At 37.1% G+C, this 26583-nt stretch overlaps 1 protein-coding gene across 4 annotated transcripts in view; it reads left to right on the top strand.

Annotated features, from left to right (window-relative positions):
- The window catches only part of PCDH9 (protocadherin 9), a 710467-nt gene extending 698171 nt beyond the window's left edge, over positions 1-12296 (top strand). For all 4 annotated transcript variants that reach the window (XM_054382658.1, XM_054382650.1, XM_054382635.1 and 1 more), the window contains one exon: positions 11923-12296. In XM_054382658.1, the coding sequence (XP_054238633.1) occupies positions 11923-12296 (374 nt within the window). The remainder of the gene's footprint in view (positions 1-11922) is intronic.
- The last annotated feature ends 14287 nt before the right edge of the window (positions 12297-26583 follow it).

The following is a 26583-nucleotide window of genomic DNA, read 5'->3' as shown; positions in this document are numbered from 1 at the left end:
GATTGTCCTGCTAAAATTACATGTATGGCAGGAAAAAAAAATCTAATTTTGAGGAAATAGATGAGATAGCATTCCTCATTGAAGTAGCTTCAGCAGACAAGAAGATGGATGAGTTCAGGCCATCCTGAAGATGGGTGCAAATTTATAAAGATATGCTGTCTGTTCTTTGTGCACCATAAAGTCTATCTAAAAAAACAATATCCTCTCAGGGAGAGAATCTGCTGTTCTGGCTGCCCATGTATTTGGACTATCTCCATTTGCAAATGTTGACTTTTCATCTGTGACCAAAGAATGAAATCTGTATGCGACATGTAAAACACTTAATCTTTATTTATTTGTTAACAAAAGGGGTTTTGCTAAATCCTGTTTACACTTCTTTTCTCCCTCTCTCCCTGGAAGGTGACTGTCTGCATTCGCAATGTGATGCTTAAACTTGAGAATACAAATTACAGTCATTTGTGGGGAGTTGTTCTATGCTTCTGTGCTTCTGTGATTAGTCAATTCATCCATCTATTTATAAAGACTAAACAGCACTCAGGAAATCTGACCCCTAGTATCTCACAAGCTTGGAGGCTGCGTAAAGCATATTCAGTATAGTTTAGGATATGGGGTGCTTGCTGTCTTCTATGGACAACTGAGGGCTAGAAATTGTTTAAACCTCTATGAATTTTCAAGCAACTGAAAGGAGCTGTCACTAGGCTGTAAAAATTTATTTCTTGTTTTAAGGTGTTGTTATGAATTAAGTCCCAAATAAATTCAGGATTAAATAATTTCTTTTATAAATCCCCCAGAACTAAACCAGAAATGTAATGACATACAGCTGAACTGTTTTCAAGTATGTGTTTAGATGCAGGGGCAGAGAGATGTAAATGTGGCCTGCCTGTGGAGTGAGTTTTCCATTTCCAAAGAGGCTGGTTTGGAAGACTTAATGGGATTATTAAGAACTCTTAACTCTGCTGAAATTCCCTATATACTTTCTCTAAATGCATTTTTCATAGCATCATTTTATGAGTGTCACTCTTGTGACACTTGCTCTGTATCCGGCTGGACAGTAAAGTAGCCAGTTTATATCTATCTACAGAAACAGGCCACAAAAATTATATCCAAGGAATGTGTAGGTAAGCAGATCTAGGAAACCAAAGGCTATATTCTCAATAAAAAAAAAAAAAAAAAGTATTTTTATTTTTTGGAAGGTGTCTTGCCTTGGAAAGTACAAGGAACTTAAATTTTGTCTAGTGTAGCAGTGCTTCAAAGGGTGGACTCTATGGTACATGACTGCCTCCTGAAAGAGCACAAGTAGAAATGCACAGAAATTTATATAAATATGTAAAAATAATTGGAAATAGATAAATTTAGGCCAGATAAAAATAATATATTGACAACAATGCTATTACTGATGGGGATGTAACTTGACAATTGTAATGGTATTTAATTTCTAGGAGGGACAACAGAAAAAAAAATAACAACCTAAGTATCAGTTCCTTTCAAAGTACCTTTTGTAGTGGAGCAGCTACAGGTGAAAGGAACTTCAGACAAGAAATTTTTTCAATAAGTCAACATGGTATTAACAGCTACCTTTTCTACAGGAGATTAATAATTTCAGTATTCCTGAGGTGTATAAGAAATCCTCTTCTCTGCAAGATAACAGAACTGCTTCTTGTTTCTCAGAACAAGAGTTACAGAGATCAAGGTTGATTCTTGCACATTTATAGGAGGAAGCGACCATAACCTGTCAGGAAGAAAAGAGAACCGCGTCTGGGCCTTTCAGATATGTTCTAACCACAAGTGACCTGTTGAGGGGAAAACTAACAAACCAAACCAGACAGCCTACTACATTGCTATATTCTTCAAAGCTACAACCTTTTGGCATATGTTGGTTATGCTCCTAAAATGCCAAACATATCTTAGACACTGAAGATTAGAAAAGAAAGGAAACACTTACATTCTTAATTCTCAGAAGATTTGAATGTGAACCAGTCATTAGCAGGCATTAGAGGAAGTTCTGCACAAAATCAATTTCAACTAGTTGAATGATGTTGCAATTCAAATTATAGTTGCCCATGGAGTCAAAGAAGCCGCATACAATTTTTTAAAATATCTTAGATACTTGTATTTCTGTGGAAGCCATCTGGATCACTTAAGTACTTCATGGAATTGCATAGAAAATCTTATTCTGCTAGCTTTTCCTGTCCAACAAGGCTGATATAGATGTAGGAGTCTGTTAATAGAACACCCAATCAGGACAGAGAGGCAGATAAAATATTCTATAAGCGTCTGGGAGAAGTCTCACAATCACTTTCCCTTGTTCTTGTGGGGGACTTCAACTTCCCTGATGTCTGCTGGAAGCACAACACAGCAGAGAGGGAATAGTCATGGAGGTTCCTATAGTGTGTTGAAGATAACTTCCTTACACAGCTGGTGAGTGAATCTCCTAGGGAAGGTGCCCCATTGGACCTGCTCATTGTGAAGAGAGAACTTGCGGGTAATGGGACAATTGGAGGCAATCTAGGGCATAGCGATCATGAAATGATTGAGTTGTCTATTCTTAGAGAAGTAAGCAAGGAAGTCAGCAGAACTACCATCTTGGACTTCCAAAGAACAGACTATGATTTGCTTAGGAGACTGCTTGACAGAGTCCCTTGGAAGGCAGTTCTGAAGGGCAAAGGAATCTAGGAAGACTGCACATACTTCAAGAGAGAAATCTCAAAGGTTCAAGAGCAGGTTGTCCCTATGTGCTGTAAGATGAACCAGCAGCAAAGAAGCCTGGCCTGTCTGAACAGGAAGCTCTGAAGGTAACTCAGGGAAAAAAAAAGGAAAATTTATTGCCTTGGAAGAAGGGTCAGGTCACACACAATGATCACAAAGATATTGTGAGGCTATTCAGGGAGAAAATTAGAAAGTCCAAAGCCCAGATAGAAATTAATCTGGCTTGTGCAGTAAAACACAGTAAGAAATCTTCCTGTAAATAAATTAGCAGCAAAAGAAGGGCTAGGGAGAACCTCGATCATTTACTAGATGCAGGAGGGAACATGGTGACTAAGGCTGTGTAAAAGTCTGAGGTGCTTAATGCCTCAGCCTTTAGTAATAGGACCAGTTGTACTCTGGTAATCATAGAATCATTGAATCAAAAAATGCACTGGGTTGGAAGGGTCCTTTACTGGTCATCTAGTCCAACACCCCTGCAGCTCCCTGAGCTAGAAGACAGACTGGGAGCAGAATGATTTCCATGAAATCCGGGAAGGGATGGATGGTGACCTGCTGCACCACATAGATGTACACAAGTCTGCACAAACAAATGAAGTCCACCCAAGAGTTCTAAGAGAGCTGGCGGAAGTGCTCACCAAGCCACTTTCCATCATTTCTCAGCAATTGTGGTGGACTGGGGAGTTCCCAGCAGACTGGAAGTTAGCCAGTGTGACACCCATCTACAAGAAGGGCAGAGAAAGAGATCTGGGAAACTACAGGCCTGTCAATTTAACTTTGGTCTCAGGGAAAGTGAGGGAGCAGATCATCCTGAGTACCATCACACAGCACATACAGGACAAACAGATGATCAGGCCCAGTTGTCATAGGTTTATGAAAGGCAGGTCCTTCTTGACAACATGATCACTTGCTTAGTGGATGAGGGAAAGGCTGGAAATGTTGTCTATCCACACTTTAGTAAAGCCTTTGACATCGTTTCACACAGAATTCTCCTGGAGAAACTGGCTGCATATGGCTTAGATGGGTGAATGTTTCACTGGCTTAAAAGCTGGATGGATAACCAGGTGCAAAGAGTGGTTGTGTGTGGAGTTAAATCCAATTGGTGGCTAGTCATAAGTGGTGTTCCCCAGGGCTCAGTACTGGGGCCAGTTCTGTTTAACATCTTTGCCAATGATCTAGATGAGGGGATTGATTGCACCCCTAGTAAATTTTGCAGATGACACTCAATCGGGTTGAATTTTTGATCTGCTTGATCCCTCTGCAAAGGGATCTAGACAGACTGTATCAGTGGGTCAAAACTAGTTGTATTAAGTTTCATTAAAGTCAAATGCCAGATTCTGTACTTTGGCCAAAACAAACACCAGCAGTGCTACAGGCTTGGAGAGGAGTGGCTGAAAAGCTCCTCAGCAGAGTGGGATACGAAGGTGGTGATCAATGACCAGCTGAACATGAACCAGCAGCGTGCTCAGGTGGCCAAGAGGGCCAATGGCATCCTGGCCTGTATCAGGAATAGTGTGGCCAGTAGGGCCAGGGAATTGATTTTACTCCTGTGTTCTGCATTAGTGAGTCTGTATCTTGCATACTGTGTTCGGTTTTGGGCCCCTCACGATGAGGACATTGAAGTACTAGAGTGTTGTGGTGAAGGGGATTATTAATTACCCTTACAATAATAAAAAAAGATATGGCAAACAGGTATTAATAACCCTTTATTAATGAAAATTGCCAAAACTCGTTAAATAGGATCGTTGTATGGTTGGAATGGGAATGGGAATATACAGTCTTGGGGCAAAACACAAACAATTATATGCAAATTAGGAGGCAATAACTTGGAAAGAGAAGGTCCCCGAGAGCAGATACTGCTCACTCACAGTGGGGGGGAGACTGGGTAAGAACCTCTAAACTGAAAGGGCAATGAATTAATTACTCACAGCTTGTTTTACCCACACAAGGATGCTGCGTTAGCATTGGAGACTTGGGGCACTCTAGTACGGCACTGGCACGGCAGATTGCCGGCAAGGAGAGTTTACCGCGTGGTCCCAGGCTGATCTGAATTCAGCGGACAGCAGGCAGTCAATGACGCTTCTCGTGATGGTCGCTTGCTTGGTTCTTGGGTAAACTGAGGCACGGCACAACTCTAGTGGCAACGGGAAGCAGGCTAAGTGGATCCGGCTTCTAGGCTCGTGGCTTCTCCAGTTTGCTGTGTATAGGGTCATGGCTATATCCCAGGCTCTGGACCAGGCACTTGAGGCAGGGCAGGGCAACTCGAGGCAGCTTCTATGAGATGGGTCCAAGTAGGCTTGAAAGCAAGGCTTAAAGCAAGGCAAAATAAAGTCTGAAGCAAGGTTGGAAGCAAGGCAAAGGCGACTACCCAGTCAACCTATATATATATATCGGTTGGTCCAGAGGGGCACTGAAGCTAACATGTAGCTGCCTGATGGAAAGGCATTCTGCTGGGCTACAACCATAAAAGGCAGAACCAAAGGCCTTGTCTCTGGGGGGAGCAGTGGTCAGCTTACGTGCTCTCATCCCAGGTAAACAACTTGTTTACCAGACAGGCAGGAGTCCTGTCCTCTTTGTTCTTTTTCCCACGTTGCCCTGTCTTTCTGTAGGAAGAAGGGGAGAGAAAGGGACCCTGTCTAGACATCTTAAGGCCTGCCTGTGTTTGTACTGGGCCATGTCATGGCCCTACCATGACAAGTGTGTCCAGAAAAGAGCAACAAAGCTGGTGAAGGGTCTGGAGAAAAAGTCTTATGAGGAGTGACTGAGAAAATTGGAGTTGTTTAGTCTGGAGAAAAGGAGACTGAGGGGGAGGACTTTAAAACTATCTGAAAAGAGTTTGTGGAGAGGTGGAGCTTGGGCTGTTCAACCAAGTAACAAGTGTTGTTATAACAAGAGGAAATGGTTTCAAATTGTGCAAAGGGAGGTTTAGATTGGATATTAGGAAGAATTTCTTTACTTAAAGGGTTGACATTTATTGAAATAGGCTGCCCAAGGAGGTGATGGAGTTCCCATCCCTAGAGGTGTTTAAGAGTCATGCAGATGTAGTGACGTGGTGTAGTCAAGGACTTGTCGATATTAGACTAATGATTTGACTTCATGATTTTTTCCAATTGAGGCAATTTTGTAATTCCTTCTTTTCAGAAAATACTTTAGTTGCTACATTTCTGTATTTTGGGTACCTCCTCCACATATCTTTACCTTCCTGCTTTCTGTCCCTTCTCTTATTGTCCTAATTATGGATTCTGGCAGCTTACCTCTGAAAAACAGGAACTAGCAGGCATTTCTTCATCTGCACCTCAGTACAGATGATGCAACTCCAGGAAGAGGAGAGAGAAGAAGGTTATAAGGTGATGGTGATTAAGTCTAACAAAACTGACAGCAAAAGTGGTAGGAATCCAGGGGCCTTGGAATTAGGTGATTTGGGGACAGAATGTGATTTTACCAGCACTGACTGTGCCAGGTGGAATGACCATGGAACAAGCCACTAAAAATATATTTTTAGTAGTCACAGAATCTTGCTGTTAATTAATAATACCAAGAAAACATATCCATACAGTACAGCATGTATGTGGCTTTGTAGTCTTGGATTAGCTTTTTAACAACCAGAAATAAAGAACAGCCTTTCTTATTTAATTGGCTGATATTTAAGAGAAAAAAAGTCAAAAGACTCTTAGTCATTATAAATGGTTTTCCAGTTTTTATATTTAATATATACACTAGTTGCAAAACCTCTATGAAATGTAGTAATAACATTTCAGTTTCAATATATGTGGGGAAAGTGGTGAAAATATGTGGTCTCAGAAAAGGTCGTTTAGTGAGGTAGCCCATGAAAGCTGAAAAAAAGATTTCTGTATTTGAGGTTAAATAGAGCTGAAAATGTTGTTGCTGTTGTTTCCTTTTCTTTTTTCTTTTTAAGATGTAATATGAGAAGTTAAATAAATATGATTGTCTGAAGCACAACTGTGGCCATGTTCAAATCCACTATACTTAATGTTAGTGCCCTCAGGCAAAGAGTACCCATTCTCTTTTTTTTTTTTTTTTTCCAACAATAAAGTCTCACTGAGTAGAACTTGTGGCCTTGACTTTCAAAATTAAAGAATGAATTTTCTGTCTTTAAACAAGAGAGCTCTAACGAAGCAGGTTGAAAAACAGCTGGCAAACACACCAGAACCTAGTTGCTAATTGCAGCAGTAAGTTAATCAATGAAATAGTAGTTTAGCTTCTGGGTATAATAAAAAGAGATAAAAGGCCACACAGAAATTCTAGCATTAGGGTATGACTGGCTCTTGAGTGGCATACATTATTTTTCTTCTTACACCTGTCTGCTTTTGAGTAGGCAAGTCATGCATCTGCTTGACAGCTATTAACGGAATAAAATAACAAAGAAAAAAACATTTTTTTTTTTGGCAAGGTCTGATATAAATATTTACAAAGACAATTTAAGGGAGGGTTTGTTATTCACTTTTGTGTTTGCTTTCAAAACATTTAACTCCAGAGACAGATGGCTTGTACAGTTTTATCAGCACTTGTGTCATTATATATTCAAGCAGCCAAGACTGATAACCAGCCTCATGTATTACAGATTGTTCAGAGAACAAATACTTTGAAAAAAAATCCCTCACATATCAATAAATACTTCACTGTGGAAAAACTTGATACAGAAATTTCAGTGACATTTTTATGAAGAGAAAAGAAACAAATTAATGCAATTACAAAATTAAAGCAGCACAAACAAGATTCTTAAGTGGTATCATTTCATGTGGTAATGAAGCAACTTTAGAAAATTGGGTAAAAGGTATTGTTCAGCATTAGTGGAGGAGAAAGATAATTACCATTAAGGCAACACTGTGCTTTCTCAATACAAAGCAACCAACTCTTCAGTGTAAGCTACACCCAGAAGGTCTCTCCCATCATACTGCTCATGATCATTTCACTTTATGCTACTGAATAGCAGACTGAATAATAGAGTCTTAGAAAAGCATTTAACTGTCTGTGCTTGAGAACATAATTACACAATACAGAAGCTTAAAAAATAATGTTGTTTTGAAAGACTGTCTTTTTTCTTTTTTTTTTATAAATTAAGATCTGTTTCTTCCAAATCTGTTTCTCAGCTTTTTCTCGTCTCACAGTGAGACATTTATAGAGCCTCCCTAAATCAGGATAAACATTATTATATTATATACATAATATACTATATATTATATAAAACATGTTATATGTATACTATATAATCATTATTAGCAATAATATTTACAAAAACATTATGCTGTGTCTAAGGCTCTTAACTGAAGATCAGGCATGACAGGTACCACATATATTAAGAATAAACCTGTTGTTTTCATGAAATCAGTAAGTATGATAATTCTGTGTAGTACCTCAGCCATAAAGTATATAATTTTAACAATCAGTATTAAAAAAAAAATAATTTGTGGATTTATTTTTCTGTTGTGACAGCCTAAACTAAAAGTGAGTAAAATAATAACTGTTAATTATATATTAGATGAAGTCCTACAAGGCATTCTGTAAATGCAAACCTTACTATAATTTAATAAGGTGAGTAAATATTTCCAGTTTACAGATTGGAAAGCACAGGTTGAAGTACTGGAAAAATGCCTACTCACTCCAGTAGCAGTTTGAACCTGTTCTCAACTTCGAACTTGTGTTTTATTTATAGAGTTTTACATACAGGTACACATGGAAAAGTGTGCTGACTAACACTGTACCTCACAGATATTTGAATAGTTATGCAGCTAAAAGAAGAGTTCTAGAAGTGTTCCTCAGGGATTCACAGTCCTCTCTGTCTACTCAACCCTGGTGAGGCCACATCTGGAATGCTGTTTTGAGTCCAGTTTTGAGTTTTCCAATTCAAGAAAGACAGGGATCTTCTGGAGAGAGTCTAACAGAAAGCAACAAGGATGATTGCAGGACTTGAACATCTCTCCTATAAAGAAAGACTGAGAGAGCTGGGGATTTTTAGCCTTGAGAAGAGAAGGCTGAGAGGGGATTTTATCAACAGCTGTAAATATCTCAGGGGTGGCTGTCAGGATGAAGGTGTCAGTCTCTTTTTGCTTGTACCCAGTGATAGGACAAGGAACAATGAGTACAAGCTAGAACGTGGGAGGTTCCACCTCAACACAAGGAGATACTTCTTCATGGTGAGGGTGAAGGAGCACTGGAACAGGCTCCCCAGTGAGGTTGTAGAGTGCCCTTCTCTGGAGACTTTCAAAGCCTGCCTGGATGCGTTTCCGTGTGGCCTGCCCTAGATGATCCTGCTTTGGCAAGGGACCAGTTGATCTCTAGAGGTCCCTTCTGACCCCTGACATTCTGTGATTAAAAGGAGAGGATTTCACTCTGTTTACAGTTGTCACTTGAAGTGACCCACATCCATACAAGGATTTTAACTGGCCCACTGCAGACACTGCCACAGTCTTGCCTTTGATTGAAATTTCTGCATAGGGAAGGTTGACTGGAAGAGGACTTGTACAAAATCTTTAATAAATTTTTGAAGTCTAATTCTCATTTTTGAAGTCTAATTCTGAATTTTGAAGTCTAATTCTCATGCTATTTCATGAAACCAAAGAAAACCCAAGTTGCTCATTCGGAACAGGAAATCATCTTGACATTGTTACCCCATTCTTGTCTGCTGCTCAGAGTAACAGATAACTAAGCATTTCAGTACTCTTCAGAAAGTTTATCAATGTAAAGACAGCTAAAGAAAAGAATGCTTAAAATCCATTCTGAGTTTAAGAGCATTAACTGCCTGGAACTGTTACTAAAGAAAGCAAAAAAAATTGAAGTAAATCTTCCAGAGAGTTTGACATGTAGCTTATAGGCCCACAACCATATTTAACCCTAAGTAAAACCAGCTTATTACTCATTTTAATTTTAAATGAAAATACATACCTTATCTCTTGAAATGTAGTTAGCTAAATAGAAAAAGTAATTTCTCCACTTCAGAACTATAGTACTGAAGGCCCTCTTTTATTCCACTGTAGATTAGAAAAACTGTGTTTCTTAATGTATGTTATTCTGCAGGGTAATATTTTCTTTCTCTTTTGAAAGTTTTAATTTCTGCCAAACTTTTCCTTCTTGGTCAGCAGGATAGTATTGTATAGTAAGAATAGGCAGTTTGAAAAATCTACTTCTCACTTGTTCCCTCTGAAAATGGGAAGAAAAAAATTACAAATTTCTGTTATCAAAAAAAAACTTTAAAGCATTGGAAATGTTAACAATATAACATGAATATTTGTTTATTTCTGTTGTTTTGTGTTTGGGGTTTGGTTTGGTTTGTTGTTCTCTAGGTACATCCCTTTCAGGGAATTATCCCGATTCTCATTTTAGAATCATGTTTCTTGATTCTCATTGAAATCTGCTAAGCTTCTGCTTTACAGTTGTCTTTAATTTTTTTTCCCCTAACGATTCTGGTTTAGTTATATCACCCTGTATTGATCTAAATGGAAACACTGATTCTGTAATATTTTCACATTCCAGTTGTCAACAATAGGACATTTTCTTGTACAAGAAATGAAGAAATAACTTTTGTTGTGGGTTATTATGTTCTGTCACTTCAATAGCATATTGTATATTCTCCAGATATTTAAGAAGAGGAGTAAACAGACATAAGAAAATTGACTAATTACAATGTGACATTTAGAAATATGCCTGACCGCATTTTCTATATGTGTGTGTAAAAACAGTTGGTTGATAATCTCTGGAATTTACTGCCATATTTTTATGTGCCAGTTAAAAAAAACAACAACAAAACCAAACAAACCACAAAACAACAAAAAACCCAACAAACAAACAAACAAGAAACCAACCCACCACTGCAACAGGGAAAGGATAGCAATTTACGTAAAATGATTTGGGATAATTCAGTATTCAGAAAAAAGGATCTGATATTAAGGGTAATTTATTTCATGTGCATGGAATACAAGAGAATGAAATATTCTTTGGGATTGTAACACAGAAATCTTTGTTAGTGTGGCCTCACTTATTTTGAGTCTCAATTATATTATAAAGATACTATTTTTTTTTCTCACACATCACTGACATTTTTATTCTGATTAGTACTGCTTTTTATGATGATTCATAACTTCACTATTCAAGACTACTTACTAATGTTCTTCCTCAAAAATCAATCTATAATTTCCTTTCTGTCACTGGGCGGTTTAATCAAGGAAACATGTCTCTTTAAATGTCTCCTTAACTCTATACCAATAGCCAGTTGATTTAGTTTGAAGTTGGGAAAAGGCATCTCAAAATTCTTGCTCAAAATTACAATACAGTTAGCAAAGAATCATGAAAAAGTATCTCACATATTGAGAAGCATCTAAGAAAAATACACAAAGTGATTTTTCTCCCCTTTTCCTGGCTTGTCCTTCCTTATGTATCCAGTCTGATTAGATGAGCGAGTGCAGCCATCTAGAAATGCAGTAAGACTGAAAGGCATTTAGTGCAGCTGAAGACATGGGTGACCTGTCTGCTTGATTGCAAGATGCCTGCAGCTGGCCAGCTGTGTCCTCAATAGTGTGTGAAAAATGATGTGGATATTTAATATGCAGAGTAGCTCACCAGGCTCCGTTTCTGTCTCCTGTAATCTAACATTCCTCACTCACAACGAACTATGAGAACAGTTCTTTATCAAGTTTTACATAAGCCTTTTGTTTGTTTGTTTGTTTGTGTATTTACCCTTTTGTTTTTTCATAGACTACTACATTAGAATAATCTCACGTACAAAGCATTCCTTTGGGAAAATTTATCTTTGGACAGAATAAATGTTTCTCTGCTGTGGTAGGCTGGTAGTTCACCAAGGCTGTGTGGTAGTAAAGAGAGTTAAAAGCAGAAGAGAATACATCCAAAGTGTAGGCCTTTATAAAGAGCATTAATTCTCACTCACATTCAAAATCTGAAATGGTATGTTTATTCCTCTGACATTTTCACCCACCTAGCAATATTTTTCTTAGTGTAACTGAAAAAGAGAATTAAATTTATTCATAGCAAGATCTAAGACTGATAACTTGAGGCTAACTGAACTGCATTTCCCCTGTCTAGGATTTGCCAGCACAATATTTTGTTGCAGAATCGTTAATTTTCTCGTGAGATATATGCGTGAATTCAATGCCAAATATCACAATCTAATATTATGGGTTTTTTTTCCTGTCTTTTTTTTTTTTTCTTTCTTCTTGTTTCTTCTTTCTGTTTGTTTTTCTTCTCTAGATGGACCTCTTGGGCCTCGAGGATTAGCTGAAGCTACAGAGATGTGTACTCAAGAATGCCTAGTTTTGGGTCACTCAGACAACTGTTGGATGCCTCCCAGCTTGGGCCCATACCAACAGCCAAAGTCTCCTCTCTCCACCTTTGCACCTCAGAAAGAATGGGTTAAGAAGGACAAACTAGTTAATGGACACACATTGACCAGGACCTGGAAAGAAGATAGCAACAGAAACCAGTTCAGTGACCGAAAGCAGTATGGTTCCAGTGAAGGCCATTTCAACTCTGGCAGCCACATGACTGACATTCCTCTGGCCAACTTGAAGTCTTACAAACAGGCCTCAGGAGCTGCTGAGAGTCCAAAGGAGCACCAGCTATAAGAAATGGTTACTCTGGACCAATGACTTTAGCCTACTTAGACTTGCTGATGCTGTGTGTGTGTGTGTCAGAGCTTTATGTATTGGGTAGACCTCTAGAACTATGCTTCACCTAGCAGAGATATGCACATCTTTATATTAGCACCGTGGAAGGTATGATGTCCTGCAACATGAAAGAGTGTTTCTACTAGTTGTGTGGTTTTGTTAAATAGACATGACTAAAATCTGCAGAAATCTCTCCAGTTTGCAAATATCCTTTTGTTTGTTTATTTCCTTTCTGACCCTGGACTGCTGCTATGAACAACAGAAGATGCATTTGGAGAGTGAGAAAGTGAGAAAGTTCAGTGGATTACAATGACTGAAAAGCATATCCAGTTAGAGAAAAATGTGCTTTTGTTGTCATTGATCTATGCTGGGACCATTATACTTGAGATCATATTGCAAACAAAACTGAAACTGTAAACGTTAAACCTATTGTGCTATTAACAATATTAGTGGACACTTATAAGTCAGTCCGTGTTTTCAAATACTTGTAAATAGAAACAATTATTACTTAAAATTTTTGTGTACTTATAGCGTTCACTTGAAAAGATACTGTAGCATATTTCTGTGTTTCACAGCTGCTTTTTTACTTTCTTTCATTTGCTTTCTGTTGTTTTGCTTTTATTTTTAGTGATGGTGTTTATGTGTTAGTAGTCTGTCTGACACACAATGTTCCAAGAAACCCAACCATTTGTGTTAAAAGTGAAAGAGGGAGTGATGGGGTGGGAGGGAAGGTTGGTTGTAGAAGTGAAAACAAAGAAATTTTTCTTTGTATGTAGTAGCAAATGAAACCAGCATTCAGGTAGACTTTCTTTTATTTTTTTTTTAATACTAAAAATGAAAAGACATGTGCGAGGGCTTACACATTTATCAATTTATATATTAAAAAAAAAAACAACAACAAAACACCAAAACCAACTGCCATTGTGTTTCATAAAACAGGGAAACTGCAAAACAAAAGGAGAATATTTAAATTTGTGGTGGGTGAGAGGGAAAGCTGTTTGTTTAGAATTATTGATCAAATTAGCTGTAATATGTCATTTAATGAGTGGTAACTGATATTGTTATAAGCTAGAACATATGGAGAAAATTCTACAGAAGGAAAATACAATAATCACTTTTTTTTTCCAGTTGGGCAGATGTGTGTCTATACCTAAGACAGTTTGTATTGCTGAAACAGCAACATTTGTGTTGATTTTCATCTGCATTAATGTAGTAGTAACACAAGTGTTTTTAGACCATAGCCACAGAATGTGTTGTGCCTTCATGATGTAACAGAGCATTCTCCTGGTAGACTAGTTGGGGGAACTATGGGGTTAAATCTCTAATTATTGCTGTTTAACTGTTTATTATCATAGTTGGTCAATGCCTGGCAGGTATCATGTCACCTCAGTCAAACCAGCAGAATGACTCCTAATGTTAATAAGATCTAAGTTGCACGCAAAGCAAATCCAAATCCAAACATGTTTAGATGTATTTTGTTAAGGCATGACAGAAAATTTACAAAAATAAATAGCATGGGGGAAAAAAAAGTAAAAAAAAAATGTAAAATAAAATAAATCCTTACAGACAAAAGAAAAATTTACATATGCCACAGTGAAACAGCACTAACAAACTTAGCTAATCTGAAGGTGATTTTTTTCTTACCAAAACCACAAACTATTTTTGTTCTTCTTTATTATTTTGTATATAGCGGTTCACTTCTTATTTTTTTATTTTGTATTTTTTCCCTGCACAGTACAAAAGGCATAAAAATGGGTCAGGGGTGCATTGCTTATTGCAGTACTTATGTCAGTTTGTGAGGGGTGTTTGATGACTTTGACATAATAAGAATCTATCTAACCACTTATCCTTATTGCTGCATTGCCAGGTCAACGTTATTTAGTTTTTCAGCTCTTGCAATAAATGTTCTGAATTCCTGATTGTGTTGTGGTAGTTCTTGGGCAGATGCCTGAGGGACATTATTCCTTTGAATTTCTTTTTCTTTCTTTTCTTCTTTGTTTCTTTCTTTTCTTTTCTTTCTTTCTTTCTTTTTCTTTCTTTCTTTCTTTTCTTTCTTTCTTTCTTTCTTTCTTTCTTTCTTTCTTTCTTTCTTTCTTTCTTTCTTTCTTTCTTTCTTTCTTTCTTTCTTTCTTTCTTTCTTTCTTTCTTTCTTTCTTTCTTTCTTTCTTTCTTTCTTCTTTCTTTCTTTCTTTCTTTCTTTCTTTCTTTCTTTCTTTCTTTCTTTCTTTCTTTCTTTCTTTCTTTCTTTCTTTTCTTTCTTTCTTTCTTTCTTTCTTTCTTTCTTTCTTTCTTTCCTTTCTTCTTTCTTTCTTTCTTTCTTTCTTTCTTTCTTTCTCTTTCTTCTTTCTTTCTTTCTTTCTTTCTTCTTTCTTTCTTTCTTTCTTTCTTTCTTTCTTTCTTTCTTTCTTTCTTTCTTTCTTTCTTTCTTTCTTCCTTTCTTCTTTCTTTCCTTCCTTCCTTCTTTCTTTCTTTCTTTCTTTCTTTCTTTCTTTCTTTCTTTCTTTCTTTCTTTCTTTCTTTCTTTCTTTCTTTCTTTCTTTCTTTCTTTCTTTCTTTCTTTCTTTCTTTCTTTCTTTCTTCTTTCTTTCTTTCTTTCTTTCTTTCTTTCTTTCTTTCTTCTTTCTTTCTTTCTTCTTTCTTTCTTTCTTTCTTTCTTTCTTTCTTCTTTCTTTCCTTCTTTCTTTCCTTCCTTCTTCCTTCCTTCCTTCTTTCTCTCTTCCTTCCTTCCTTCCTTCCTTCCTTCCTTCCTTCCTTCCTTCCTTCCTTCCTTCCTTCCTTCCTTCCTTCCTTCCTTCCTTCCTTCTTTCTTTCTGTTGTTGGTTAATTTGTTTCTTTCTTTCATTATGAATTTCAGTTATTTTTCTAAACATATCATCGTCCATTTATTTCATATAGATATGTATAAGAATGGAATATACAACAAATATATCCTGAGGGTCAAATTGTGTCATTTCTATGATAAGTAGGAACTTTATCAAAATTAATTACTTCAGTTGGGTAAAGTGTTGATTTTCCAGAACAAAGATAACAGAATCTAGCCTAGATTTGTTAGGCGTACTTGAGCACATATAATAATCATCCTTACATGAGTCTTCGTAATATACAGTGGTAATGTACAGAAAAGTCATCCCCTACCACACCTCAGTCTTTCTTTTGGAAATAGAATAAAGTTATATCAATATACAGTAAATACAGGAAAATTTACATAATCACTTTTTTTTGCAGCACTGTAAAATAAAAAGGAAGAGAAATTTAAAAATCAAACGACTTTGAAAATGATGTGTCAATAAAATTAACCTTTTTTTGAACAACATGAATTTTAAACCTGAGGTGCCCTAAGTTCTATCTTAAACCCTAAAATATCATAATTATTTAAAAATCCAAATAAATGATAAGTGCCTTTTTAAATAGAAGATATTTGAAAAAGAAATTAAAAAAAAAAAAGAAAATTGATCGTGGACAGAAAATAAATTATATTACTATTTCTATGGAAAAATAACTATGTTTAGTTGCAACCTTCAGTACTTTGTGCTGCCATCCATCTGTACAGGAAGAGAACAAACATATATGATTTAAATTTCTACCAGAAATCTCATTTTCTGAGATTCTGTATAATTTTAGATTCTTAAGCCATTACCCAACTTTGAAATAGTTATTAAAAAATGGACTGGAGGGAAAAGAAGAGGAAAGGAAAGGGAAAGGGAAAGGGAAAGGGAAAGGGAAAGGGAAAGGGAAAGGGAAAGGGAAAGGGAAAGGGAAAGGGAAAGGGAAAGGGAAAGGGAAAGGGAAAGGGAAAGGGAAAGGGAAAGGGAAAGGGAAAGGGAAAGGGAAAGGGAAAGGGAAAGGGAAAGGGAAAGTCAAGGCAAGTCAGGGCAGGGCAGGGCATGGTAAGGCCAGGCAAAATGATCACTGAGAACTGTACCTTAATACCATTTAAGTCAAAGGCGCATTTTCCAGAGGTTTCCGCAGAACTGTAAATCAGCTTGAAATGTGTGTTCAGTAAGTGCCCATTCATTTACAACCATTGGGTTTCCTCAATCAGTGATATTAGTACTTCTGTCTGAAACTCACAAGTAAATAATAAAAAAAATCTGACAAATTCAGTGATATGTCAGATGGAGAGCTTTTTTTTTAAAAAAAAAATAAATAAACTGCACAGAATGAGAAGACAGCTGCTTATTGATGACTATTCCAGTTTATTAGCTCTGAGGCTAAACTTTATTTCAATTTATTGATAAACTGGCATGCTATGGATACCTCTCTGATGCCACTTCTAGTTTGTTTGATTGTTTGTTTGCTTGTTTGCTTTTCAGCTAGGAAGACTGGGTGTCCTTTATTTATTTATTTCTTAGTGCACACATTTGAAGGACTGCTCAAAAAATAAGCACGGCTCAAAAGATAAACCAAAGGTTTCTTCAATAGTCCTTTATATTTACTGTCATTGACCAAAACCCTTTGCCCAAACAGAAAATGGAAAGCATGCACAGATACTGTTATTTCATCCTACTGAATAATATGCTGTGCCAATTCTTGCTAACAATAAAGTAGCCAGGACCTATTTTCCAAGGAAATACATGAAGGAAAAGAAACACATGTAGCAGAATTACAGAGGATACAAAAAATATACATAAATTTGAACAAATATACATTAAGAAAAATATATTCACATTACTTGCTTAATATGATTACTAACTTTTAGTAAATTATTAATAGGAATAATGATCAGAAAGAATCTTAAGGACTTGAGCATGGAGTGGACTAAAGTCTAATGGAGGAAATCAAGAAGCTTTGGATACATAAATGGCAAAAGCAGAGGATGCATATCTGTGTGAGAGAAAAGAACAGGAGTGATAAAAACCTGATGTACCTGATATGAGAAAAGAACTGGGGAAGATAGGATCACAACATCAATTGGAAAATTAATCTTGGGATGTTTTGAACAAAGGGAGGCACTAGTATCTTTAACAAAAGAGAAGAATGCAGTAAGAATTACATGGTCATTCTTGGAACATAGTAATAAGTGATTTCATGGGAACCACGGAACTCAGGACAAGACAAAAGGCATAAAGGCAGTGTCTGACAGTCTTAGGCAATAGAGTCTGATACCTCGCAATAAGTTTATAAAAGTATTCCTGCTGGCATGAGGGCTGAGAAATGATGTCCAGTTCAGAAAGAAGAGAAAGTAGTCTGTGATGATGGTTTCCCATGACCTCAAAATATTTTCCTGATTGAGGTGATAAAACTTTCGTACGGCATGTGTCCCTTCCATAAAGTAAAATAAGCAGTGAGGATTTTCTACAGCACGTGTGCTCACATGTGCCAATTCATGCAGTGAAACCAACAAAATACTACTAGCATTATGTCTGAATGCTCAGTTCTTCCTTGTTTAATACACTTCAGCAGAACTATGTTCCAAAGTCTTGAATTTATTTAATTCATATGCTTGCAGTCCTTGCTGCTGTGATGAAGACCTTTAAACTGGAAATGAATTCAAGAGCAGAGGAAGCTATTTTAGTGTACAGAAAACATGATACAATATCACCAAGAGGTGTGAATCAGCTTAGTGTTTCATGGGTAGTTAACCTCCAACTCAATTAAAATTAGTTTTATTAACTTTCACTGCTGATTGTGTTAGTGGTCTCATCTAACAAATATAATTACCACATAAAATGAAATCATCTTTGACTTCTCTTGTTTCAAAACAGCTCTCATTGGTAGATGCTTCTTATACAGAACTTTTCCTACTTTACTTGAGTGATTTATTTGTTTCTTATTTAGCTTCTCTGAAACTTCTACATGACTAACACATATATTATAAACTGCTTTTCTTGTTTTCAATTTATTTTCAATCGTATAGTAAAATGGTAATAAAGCGGGCCAAATCTGATCCTTCTGGCTTTATTGAACCTCTAACAAAGCATAATATCAGGACTTGTCTCTCAATTTTCAACAGAAATAGCAAGTCCTTTCATATACAGTGGACTAGCAAATGCTTGAGAAGAAGCAAATTTGTAATTTGCAGGGTTTTAAAACAAAATATAGTTTATTTACAAAATGAAATTAATGCTACTAAATACAAAATTAGTACCTCTTTCTATTGCCTTCTTTCTTTTTTTAATTTTTTTTTAATTGATATAGACACATCACTTCTCTGACAGTAGTAGAACCAAATAATGTGCAGCTCTTTTGAGACACTGAGTGCACTTAATTTCTTCAGAATACAGCAGTAAGCATCCTCATGTAGGAGAAGCTCAGCGTTTTGCATAATTGGGTTTGAGATGAGAAGAATATCACAAACATGCATGCCATATGACAAGATTGCTTTCTCTACCAGCAGCATCTCATGGCTCTAATTACAGCTTTAAGTTTATACTGCTACCTAGTTGTACAATACTAAAGGTATGTCTTTACCTACCAGAAAGGATCTCAAATTCTCACTGTATATTATGAAAAGAAAGAACTGAGAAAATATCCCTCATTTTCAAATATAAGTTGTTTTCATTATGGTTGTTTGGTTCGGTTTGTTTTGGTTTGCTTTGCTTTGTTTTGTTCTATCATGGCCAATCTTAAATCCACCTGTTGTGCCTAGGTATTGCAACACATTCTAATATTGCATGGCATGTAAATAGATACCTTAATTACTCATAATAATATGATTATATACACATATATATATACAGATTATATATATATATATATACTTAAATATTATCAATCACATAATTACTCAGTATTATTTAATGGAATTTTGGGATTATGGATTTTGTTGTTTGATGTACTTTAAACTGTATGAAGCAGCATATTCTTAAGACTACCCTCACCAATGCTTTTAATTATTTATTCATTCAATAAAGTGCTTTCTTTGCTTGTTATAATCCTGTTTGTACAACCATGTGACAATGTTAAATTGGGTAAGTACTGTACGGGAAATATAACTGTTTCTTTTTTCTTGTCTAAATATATACCTATAACAATATTTATTAGTGATCTGAGTTTTAAGAATGTGTCTTTCTATGTTTTTACTATCGCCTTACACATACTGCAAATGTAAAGGAAGGATAAGGAATGGCTTTTAAAATGTCTTTTTTGCCTTTATTCACAACTGAAGTTAGGATGAGATCAGTACTTTAAATCAGCCATACAATAGATACATAATACAGGAGTTAGGGTTTGCTTACTGTAGCTATCAGAAGTGAACTTACATTCTTCATTACACAGGTGACAATATGTTAAGCCCCAGATGGGAGATGAAGGGACTCTGGGCTCAGAAGATAATATTTAGAACTGATTTATCAGAAGATGTGACAGAAATCTTGTACACTAAGGAGTATTTCTGTCATGTTTCACAGTCAGATTTCATCTTTGTTTTGCAGATAGTATCAACTAGAACATACGCTTCTTTGAGAAGATCAAATCTTCATTGTTGATAAAACTGGGAACTACTTTTGGTAACCCATAATTATATCCAAGTCAATAAGAATTTTCTTGATTATTAAAAAAAAAAAAAAAAAGAAAAAAGCCACTATTTCACCAGCATCTAAATGTGTGTTTGTTTGAAGAAAATACATCATCTGCTTTCTTTTCACTCACTGCACTGTTTGTTTGAAAGATTCTTTCATCTACTTTATTGCCTTGGATGTATTTTTGACAAGTAAGTGCTGCCATGGCATAAAATGGTAGACTGAACTTGAGACAGTTGGGCGTTCCTAGTGCCTACTCAAATTAGACAGTTAAGTTCCCTGGTAAATTCTTAGGGAATGTCAGAGGGACACTATTCCCAGCACCAAGTCTGAGTAGTGATTTTTTAATATCAAATGCTTATAAAATCATCAGCTAGAGATAGCATGCAGATAATCCATAGGCTCAAATGAATGAGGAATTACCTGTTATCAATTTCCAAAGAAAAAAAAAGTAGTGCACAAGGGATTTCACTCCTGATAAATGATCAAACACTTCTACTACCCACCCCCAAAAAAGGGCACAGCTGGTAAAGACACAAGCTTAATGTCATAAAGTGATCAGTGGATTTCTTTTCATGTGCAACATTCTGAAGAAATATTTGGTTTGTGAAGATGTTTATGTTTTCATCTGATATTTAAATTAATTCAATGAGAAATTAAAGAACTTCAGTGAAATAAAGCCAAAAAAATCACATTAATAGAATTTTATTTTTTTTCCTTACATGTCACTACTTAATCATCATTTAGCAAGCAGTATGTCATTCTTAGTAAGGAGATTGTTTTTAAAGTGCATTGGTCAGGTTTATATATATTACTTTGTATTTTTTATAATACAAGTTTATAGTTTGTTTTCTTTTGAAGTTTGAGTTCTGTTTACAGTGTTTGTACTTTTGATTATTATTTTTGTTTAGATTTTTTTTCAAGAGTATTATTTACCACAGGGAATGGCATAGACCTCTGCTTTTCTGCATGATATTGTACTCCTAGGAAGAGTTCTTCTACATTATTGATAAAGACCATGCATAATTACTGTCCACCATGTGGTGTTACACCCCAAAGAGATGAAAAAATAAATAAATGAGGCAGACACATGAAGACAATTGTTTTACTCATACAAATAAACCTGCACTGTGTTACAGAAGCAAAATTTACAACGGTCTGTTCATTCAGCCAGAACTACCTACTTGCTGGTGCTCACTGATTCAACAATACACTGTTTCCTTTAGGAATAACACTAACTGTAAATGGTTATACTTCATGAAGAGTTTAAACCTCATTCTGAAAATTATTTGAAACATGAGTGTCCTGGTTTGAGGCCAGACAGATCAAGGACAAAAGAATGACACTCACACAAATGAATTGGAGAGTGATGGAAAGTTTAAATGGAAAAGTAATTGGTGTTTTACAGAAACTACAAGCACAGTGGCAAAGATATCTCGAAGCATACAGAGTCCCTTCTACAACATCCAAAGGTCTCCCAACTCTTCCCTTCTCTCCACCTGAGGGTCTACCCAAACCCCCCAGGGCTTTTTCTTCCACCATCCCCCCCCCCCCTCCCTCCCCCCCCCCCAACTTCTAGGCAAGTCTCAGGCTTGCCAGGTCTGAGACTGCCCTCCCCTGCTTCTCCTCCTGGCATTAGGCCTAGACAGGCCTAAGAGGCCTTGAGATACTCCCCCACTGTTACCCAACAGGGAGCATCTCCCACGGGAGCAGAGAGGGAAGAAAGAGGAAGAGAATGACTTTGCAGATGGATTTATAGAGCGCAGGATTTATGGGTAGAAATACGCCGTTTCCTGTGTCCGCCTTATTGGGTTGGACACTCAGGACACCGGAGGTGTAATTTATGTGGCAGTAACAGGAGGCACCCAGCATAAACTGCCACGATGAGGAACCTACGGGTATATGGATCTGAGGGGAATACAGTCTTAGGTAGGTCTTTGGCTCCTTAGTTTTAGTTGTATAGTGAAACAACCTTTTGAAATAACTTCAAGTTCCCTACACATGTAAAGAGTTATGTTTTTAAGACCTACAGAAAGAAACCTTTTATTCACAAGTTCTCTGCTTTATGGAGAATCAGAGTGCAGAACCTGTTCCAAACTTTGCAACTGACAGCTGCAAAAATCTCTTGATATTTTATTATGTTGAATTACCCACCACTGATATTGAAAACCTGGAAACTTTTATGCAGAACAATAGTGAAAGAGGGATTGAAATTAATATGTGCACCCTCTGTCAAAGAAAACAAATAAACTTTGTGGAAGGGATGAGGGAATGATACATTCAAGATTTTTCTTTGTAAAACATGTAGCTTCAGGGAAGTGTATTGCTAATGTGTTTTCTTTGAATGCCCTGCTATGTATGGTTCAATTACCATGCTAAGGGCCAAGCTCAATAAACAATACGTCAGAAGCAAGCAATACTTCTACACAAATATGCATTCAGTTAATATATGGTTCTTGCATGGGAAGTACAAAGAAATTGAGTATCTCTGCATTTCTAGGATATCAAATGCATGATTACTGTTTATAATAAGCTTGCACCCACAGCCTTTCTAATTCTTTAGTCCTGAACAACTGCATAATTACTAATTCAACTACAGTAGCATTGGGAGTAGACATGGATGATTTCAAAAGGGATACTACTGATTTAATGAGGTCTGAGCCTGTACATTGCCAAAATACAGAAATTCTGTTTAACACCCATTGATGCTTTTGGATATTTCAACCAATAAATCAACCAACCACCAGCAAAAAGAATCACTAAAAAGTGAAACTAAACATAAATGAGAATGAAATTGCATTTTTCCTACTATGTGGTTACCAAAATATTATTTTTTGACTAGTTCTCAACAGTCTGTCTGGCTGACTGCTGCTGAATTTGTTGAAGACCTAGAGCTGCCATTGCTGACTGTTTTTGTATTTTGAATGCTTATGGCATTGTGATTATGCTATAATAAACATGATACAGGCTGTGGTCACAGGAGCTACTATGAATTCATTGCCCTTCTCTTGCATTTACCACCTCATATTTTTGTGTGATAAACAGCAGCTGATCATATCCTGAGGTTGCAGAGATGGTATGTAGCCAGAAGTGAATAGTTGGCAGTTCTGTCTAGAGAGAAATTTGTAGAATTTTGCGAAACTTTTTTTTTTTTTTTAATCTTGAAGGTGTCTTTATTCTGCAAAGGTCCTTGTATTAAAAAGCTCCCTTTGATTTCAGTGGGAGACAGATTAGTTCAAGAAGTACTTTTTATGTCAGTGGTCATTACACCAAATAAGGATGAAAGGATATGTCAATCAGAGACGTCATAATATCCTTAAACTCATATGCCCTTAAGTAATCCTGCTGTATAACAATTACACTAAATAGAGGAGTAGAGAGAAAAAGTAATTTTAACATAGAAAGATTCAGGCTGCCTAAATTACAGCATGTAGTTGTAAATCTACCACACAGCACTACCTCTTCCCATTGGTACTAAAATTAATGGCTTATCTTCTGTTTGTTTTGTGTTGGCTTTTTGTAGTTTTGTGGTTGGAGGCTTTTTAAGCTTACAGAAAAGGTTCAGAACATTTTCATGACTTCCTCACATATTGCTATCCAATAAACTGCTCATGAACTTAGGAAAAGTCTGTCTTTGTGAATACATTGACCGGATAAAAACAATTAGACTTTTATCTTCAAAACAGGACACCTGAGCCTGAATTCCAGCCCCCAGTGAATGGAGAAATCTTTATCTCTTCAGACAGGGAATGGTGAGGGCCAAATCACATTTATATTCCAGCCAAGAGTCATTCTGCAGGCCAGGCTGAGCAATATGAACTGAGTAAGTGTGCTCATCTTGTTTTTTAGCCCTATGTAGGAACAATCATAGGCAATAAGGGAGACAATAACAACATTGCATAGATGTGTTATGCTTTATCAGTCCTGAAATTGTAAGGCTACAGTGGGCTGTTTGTTATATTAGTTCCTACTGCAGATGGCTGCATTGTAGGTGGCAATGTGTCAGTGGGAAGACATCCTCTGAATTTTTCTTGTCCATACACAAACACCAACACATCAAAGTGCATCAAAGGGGCCTCTCTACACTCCCCCTACACCTTGGGAGAGACCTAAAATCACTATAAAAATTATAATGAGCATAGAAGTACAGAGTAATGTATCCTCTTCAAGTCATAGCACTGTACTTCCATGAGAAGTACATATACTGCCACTGGAAAATGAAAAAATAGTAAATAGTGACAGTTTCACCCGAGAGACCTCCTCAGATGTAGTCTGTGGTATGTATTCTTTACCACATTTAATTTCTGCTAGAGTGTGAAATAAATGCAGTTTTCTTTTGATATGATCTGCTTCTTTGTTCCCAGTTTAGTAGCATTTCAGTCTTTTGGCTGCAAGAAATGGATATTCTTGTGTAGTCACTCACCATTCCTACTTATTGCAAAATTTGCTAAGATATCCAGCAGAAGTGACACAGTCTAGCAAATCGTAAACCTCCTAATCCTGCAGGATGTCCCTCTCTCTGAATCTTCATGACATTGGTAGACAGGTCACTCCTTTTCCTCCTTCAGAGCCTCAGGAAACTCTGATTTTCCATTAATTCAAAATTTTGCACAATGTGTCATAGATGAGGCTGACCTGTTCCAAGACTTTCTGTAGATTGTCTTTATAGTGGTGCAGGTATTATCTGCATATTTTGAGGGGAAAATCCTGCTTTCCAAATGTGTCACAGTGTGCACACATGTAGACAACTATGCAGAACATCTGCTTTCACTGTGAGGATTTAAAAAGGAGCAAGAAGACAGGAAAAGATGGGGTGAATTGGACTGTCTGTGAAGAAAGGGAGGGGGGGGGAAAGAAAAAAAGGGAAGAGAAAATAAAGATGTTATATTTGGAATTTGTGGTTGCAGGAGCCAATATCAGGATGGACCTCTTCTCAGGCAACACCAGTCTGTGATATCTGAGACTTTCATGTGTAACACAGAAGATGTAGTACTAGACCATGTAAATGTTGATCCACATGTTATAAGTTCCCACCACAAAATGGGGAAGAATATGGAAAGAACTCCAAAGAAGAGTCAGTTCACGAAAATATGCAGTCCGGTTTTGGGCTGTCAGATCCATGTAGCAGATAGACTGCTATGTATAGGCTTTAAGTGAAGTTCTTCCCCAAATTCTAGAAGGTTAATTGGTGTCACAGCAATGCAACTGGGAGATGGCAATACACTGGGAGGATATCCTTGATATCAGTACAGGCTGAGAGATGATAAAATTGGGAACAGCCCTGTAGAAAAGGACTTGGGGGTACTGGTGGATGAGAAGCTGGACATGAGCCAACAATGAGTACCTCCAAACCAGAAAGCAAATCGCATCCTGGGCTGCATCAAAAGAAGTGAGGACAGCAGATCAAGAGAGGTGATCCCTCTGCTCTGGTGAGACCTGGCCTGGATGACTGTGCCCAGATATGGGACCCCCAATACAAGAGGGACACAGACCTGCTGGAGCAAGTCCAGAGAAGAGTTGAAAAGATGGTAAGAGGTCTGAAACACTGTTCCTACAAAGAGGCTGAAAGAATATATAGGTGAGACTACACATGGAATGCCATGTCCAATTTTGGGATCCTCAGTTCAAGGGAGACAGGGATCTACCGGAAACAGTCCAACAGAGAGCTATGAGGATGACTGGGGGACTTGAACATCTCTCTTACGAAGAAAGGCTGAGAGAACTGGAGTTGTTTAGTCTGGAGAATAGAAGGATCAGAGGGAATCTTATTAATGTCTATAAATATATGAGGAGTGGCTGTCAGGATGAAGGCATCAGTCTCTTTTCAGTGATGTCCAGTGACAGGACAAGAAACAATGAGTACAAGCTGGAATACAGGAGGTTCCACCTCAACATGAGGAAAAACTTCTTTATGGTGAGGGTGATGGAGTGCTGTAACAGGCTCCCCAGAGTTGTGTAGTCTCCTTCTCTGGAAACTTTCATAACCTGCCTGGATGCATTCCTTTGTGGCCTGCCCTAGATAATCCTGCTGTGGCAGGGGGCTTGAACTAGATGATCTCTAGAGGTCCCTTCCAACCCCTAACAGTCTGTGATTCTGTGATTCTGATTATAGAGATATTTGTTGATTTCAGCACTGGCCTTGAAAGTCCTGTGTTCCACTGGAGTCTAAGAAGGTGAGGATGTCTTGAATGCATCAATGCCCCAACATAACAACTGCCACTGGAGTGATGGTCATGTCTTAGATCATCACTTTTCTCATGTCTTTGAACTGCTGCTTGTCTATCCTCTCTTGTTCATAAGCAGCACCTCATCATTTCCTTGTCTCAGCTTTGCCCTGTCTGATCATAGGTCACCACATAAGTTTCCAGCTAGCTAATCACATTAGGCACATGTTGCCAGATTCAACCTTGAATTTACATTAAAGTCTGCCATTATCTATAAATAATCATCATCTAATCTATGCCTTTTCTGTGTCAGTAAACTCCACTTCCCTCAAAACCCATGTTCTGTTTGTTAAAGTCCTTCAAATATCACTAAAATTCAGGTATCAGAATAGTCATTCATGGTTGCAAACTGAGTAACCACAGAACCTAGGCATATTCCCAAAGACTTTACTTTTATAGTCTTGACTACTACTCATAGTCCAGGCAAAAATTAAGTAATGATTATGTAGCCAGTGAGAGCATATTATGAATACATCTAGAAGAGGGATGCTAATTGCAATACATGTGAGAAGGCTAATTTGCAGCTGTGGATATTTTCTAAATCTCAGCATCTCCTGCTAT

The sequence above is a fragment of the Indicator indicator genome, chromosome 1 (assembly GCF_027791375.1).
Source record: "Indicator indicator isolate 239-I01 chromosome 1, UM_Iind_1.1, whole genome shotgun sequence".
Lineage (NCBI taxonomy): Eukaryota > Metazoa > Chordata > Aves > Piciformes > Indicatoridae > Indicator > Indicator indicator.
This window is presented reverse-complemented; position numbering and strand designations above follow the sequence as displayed.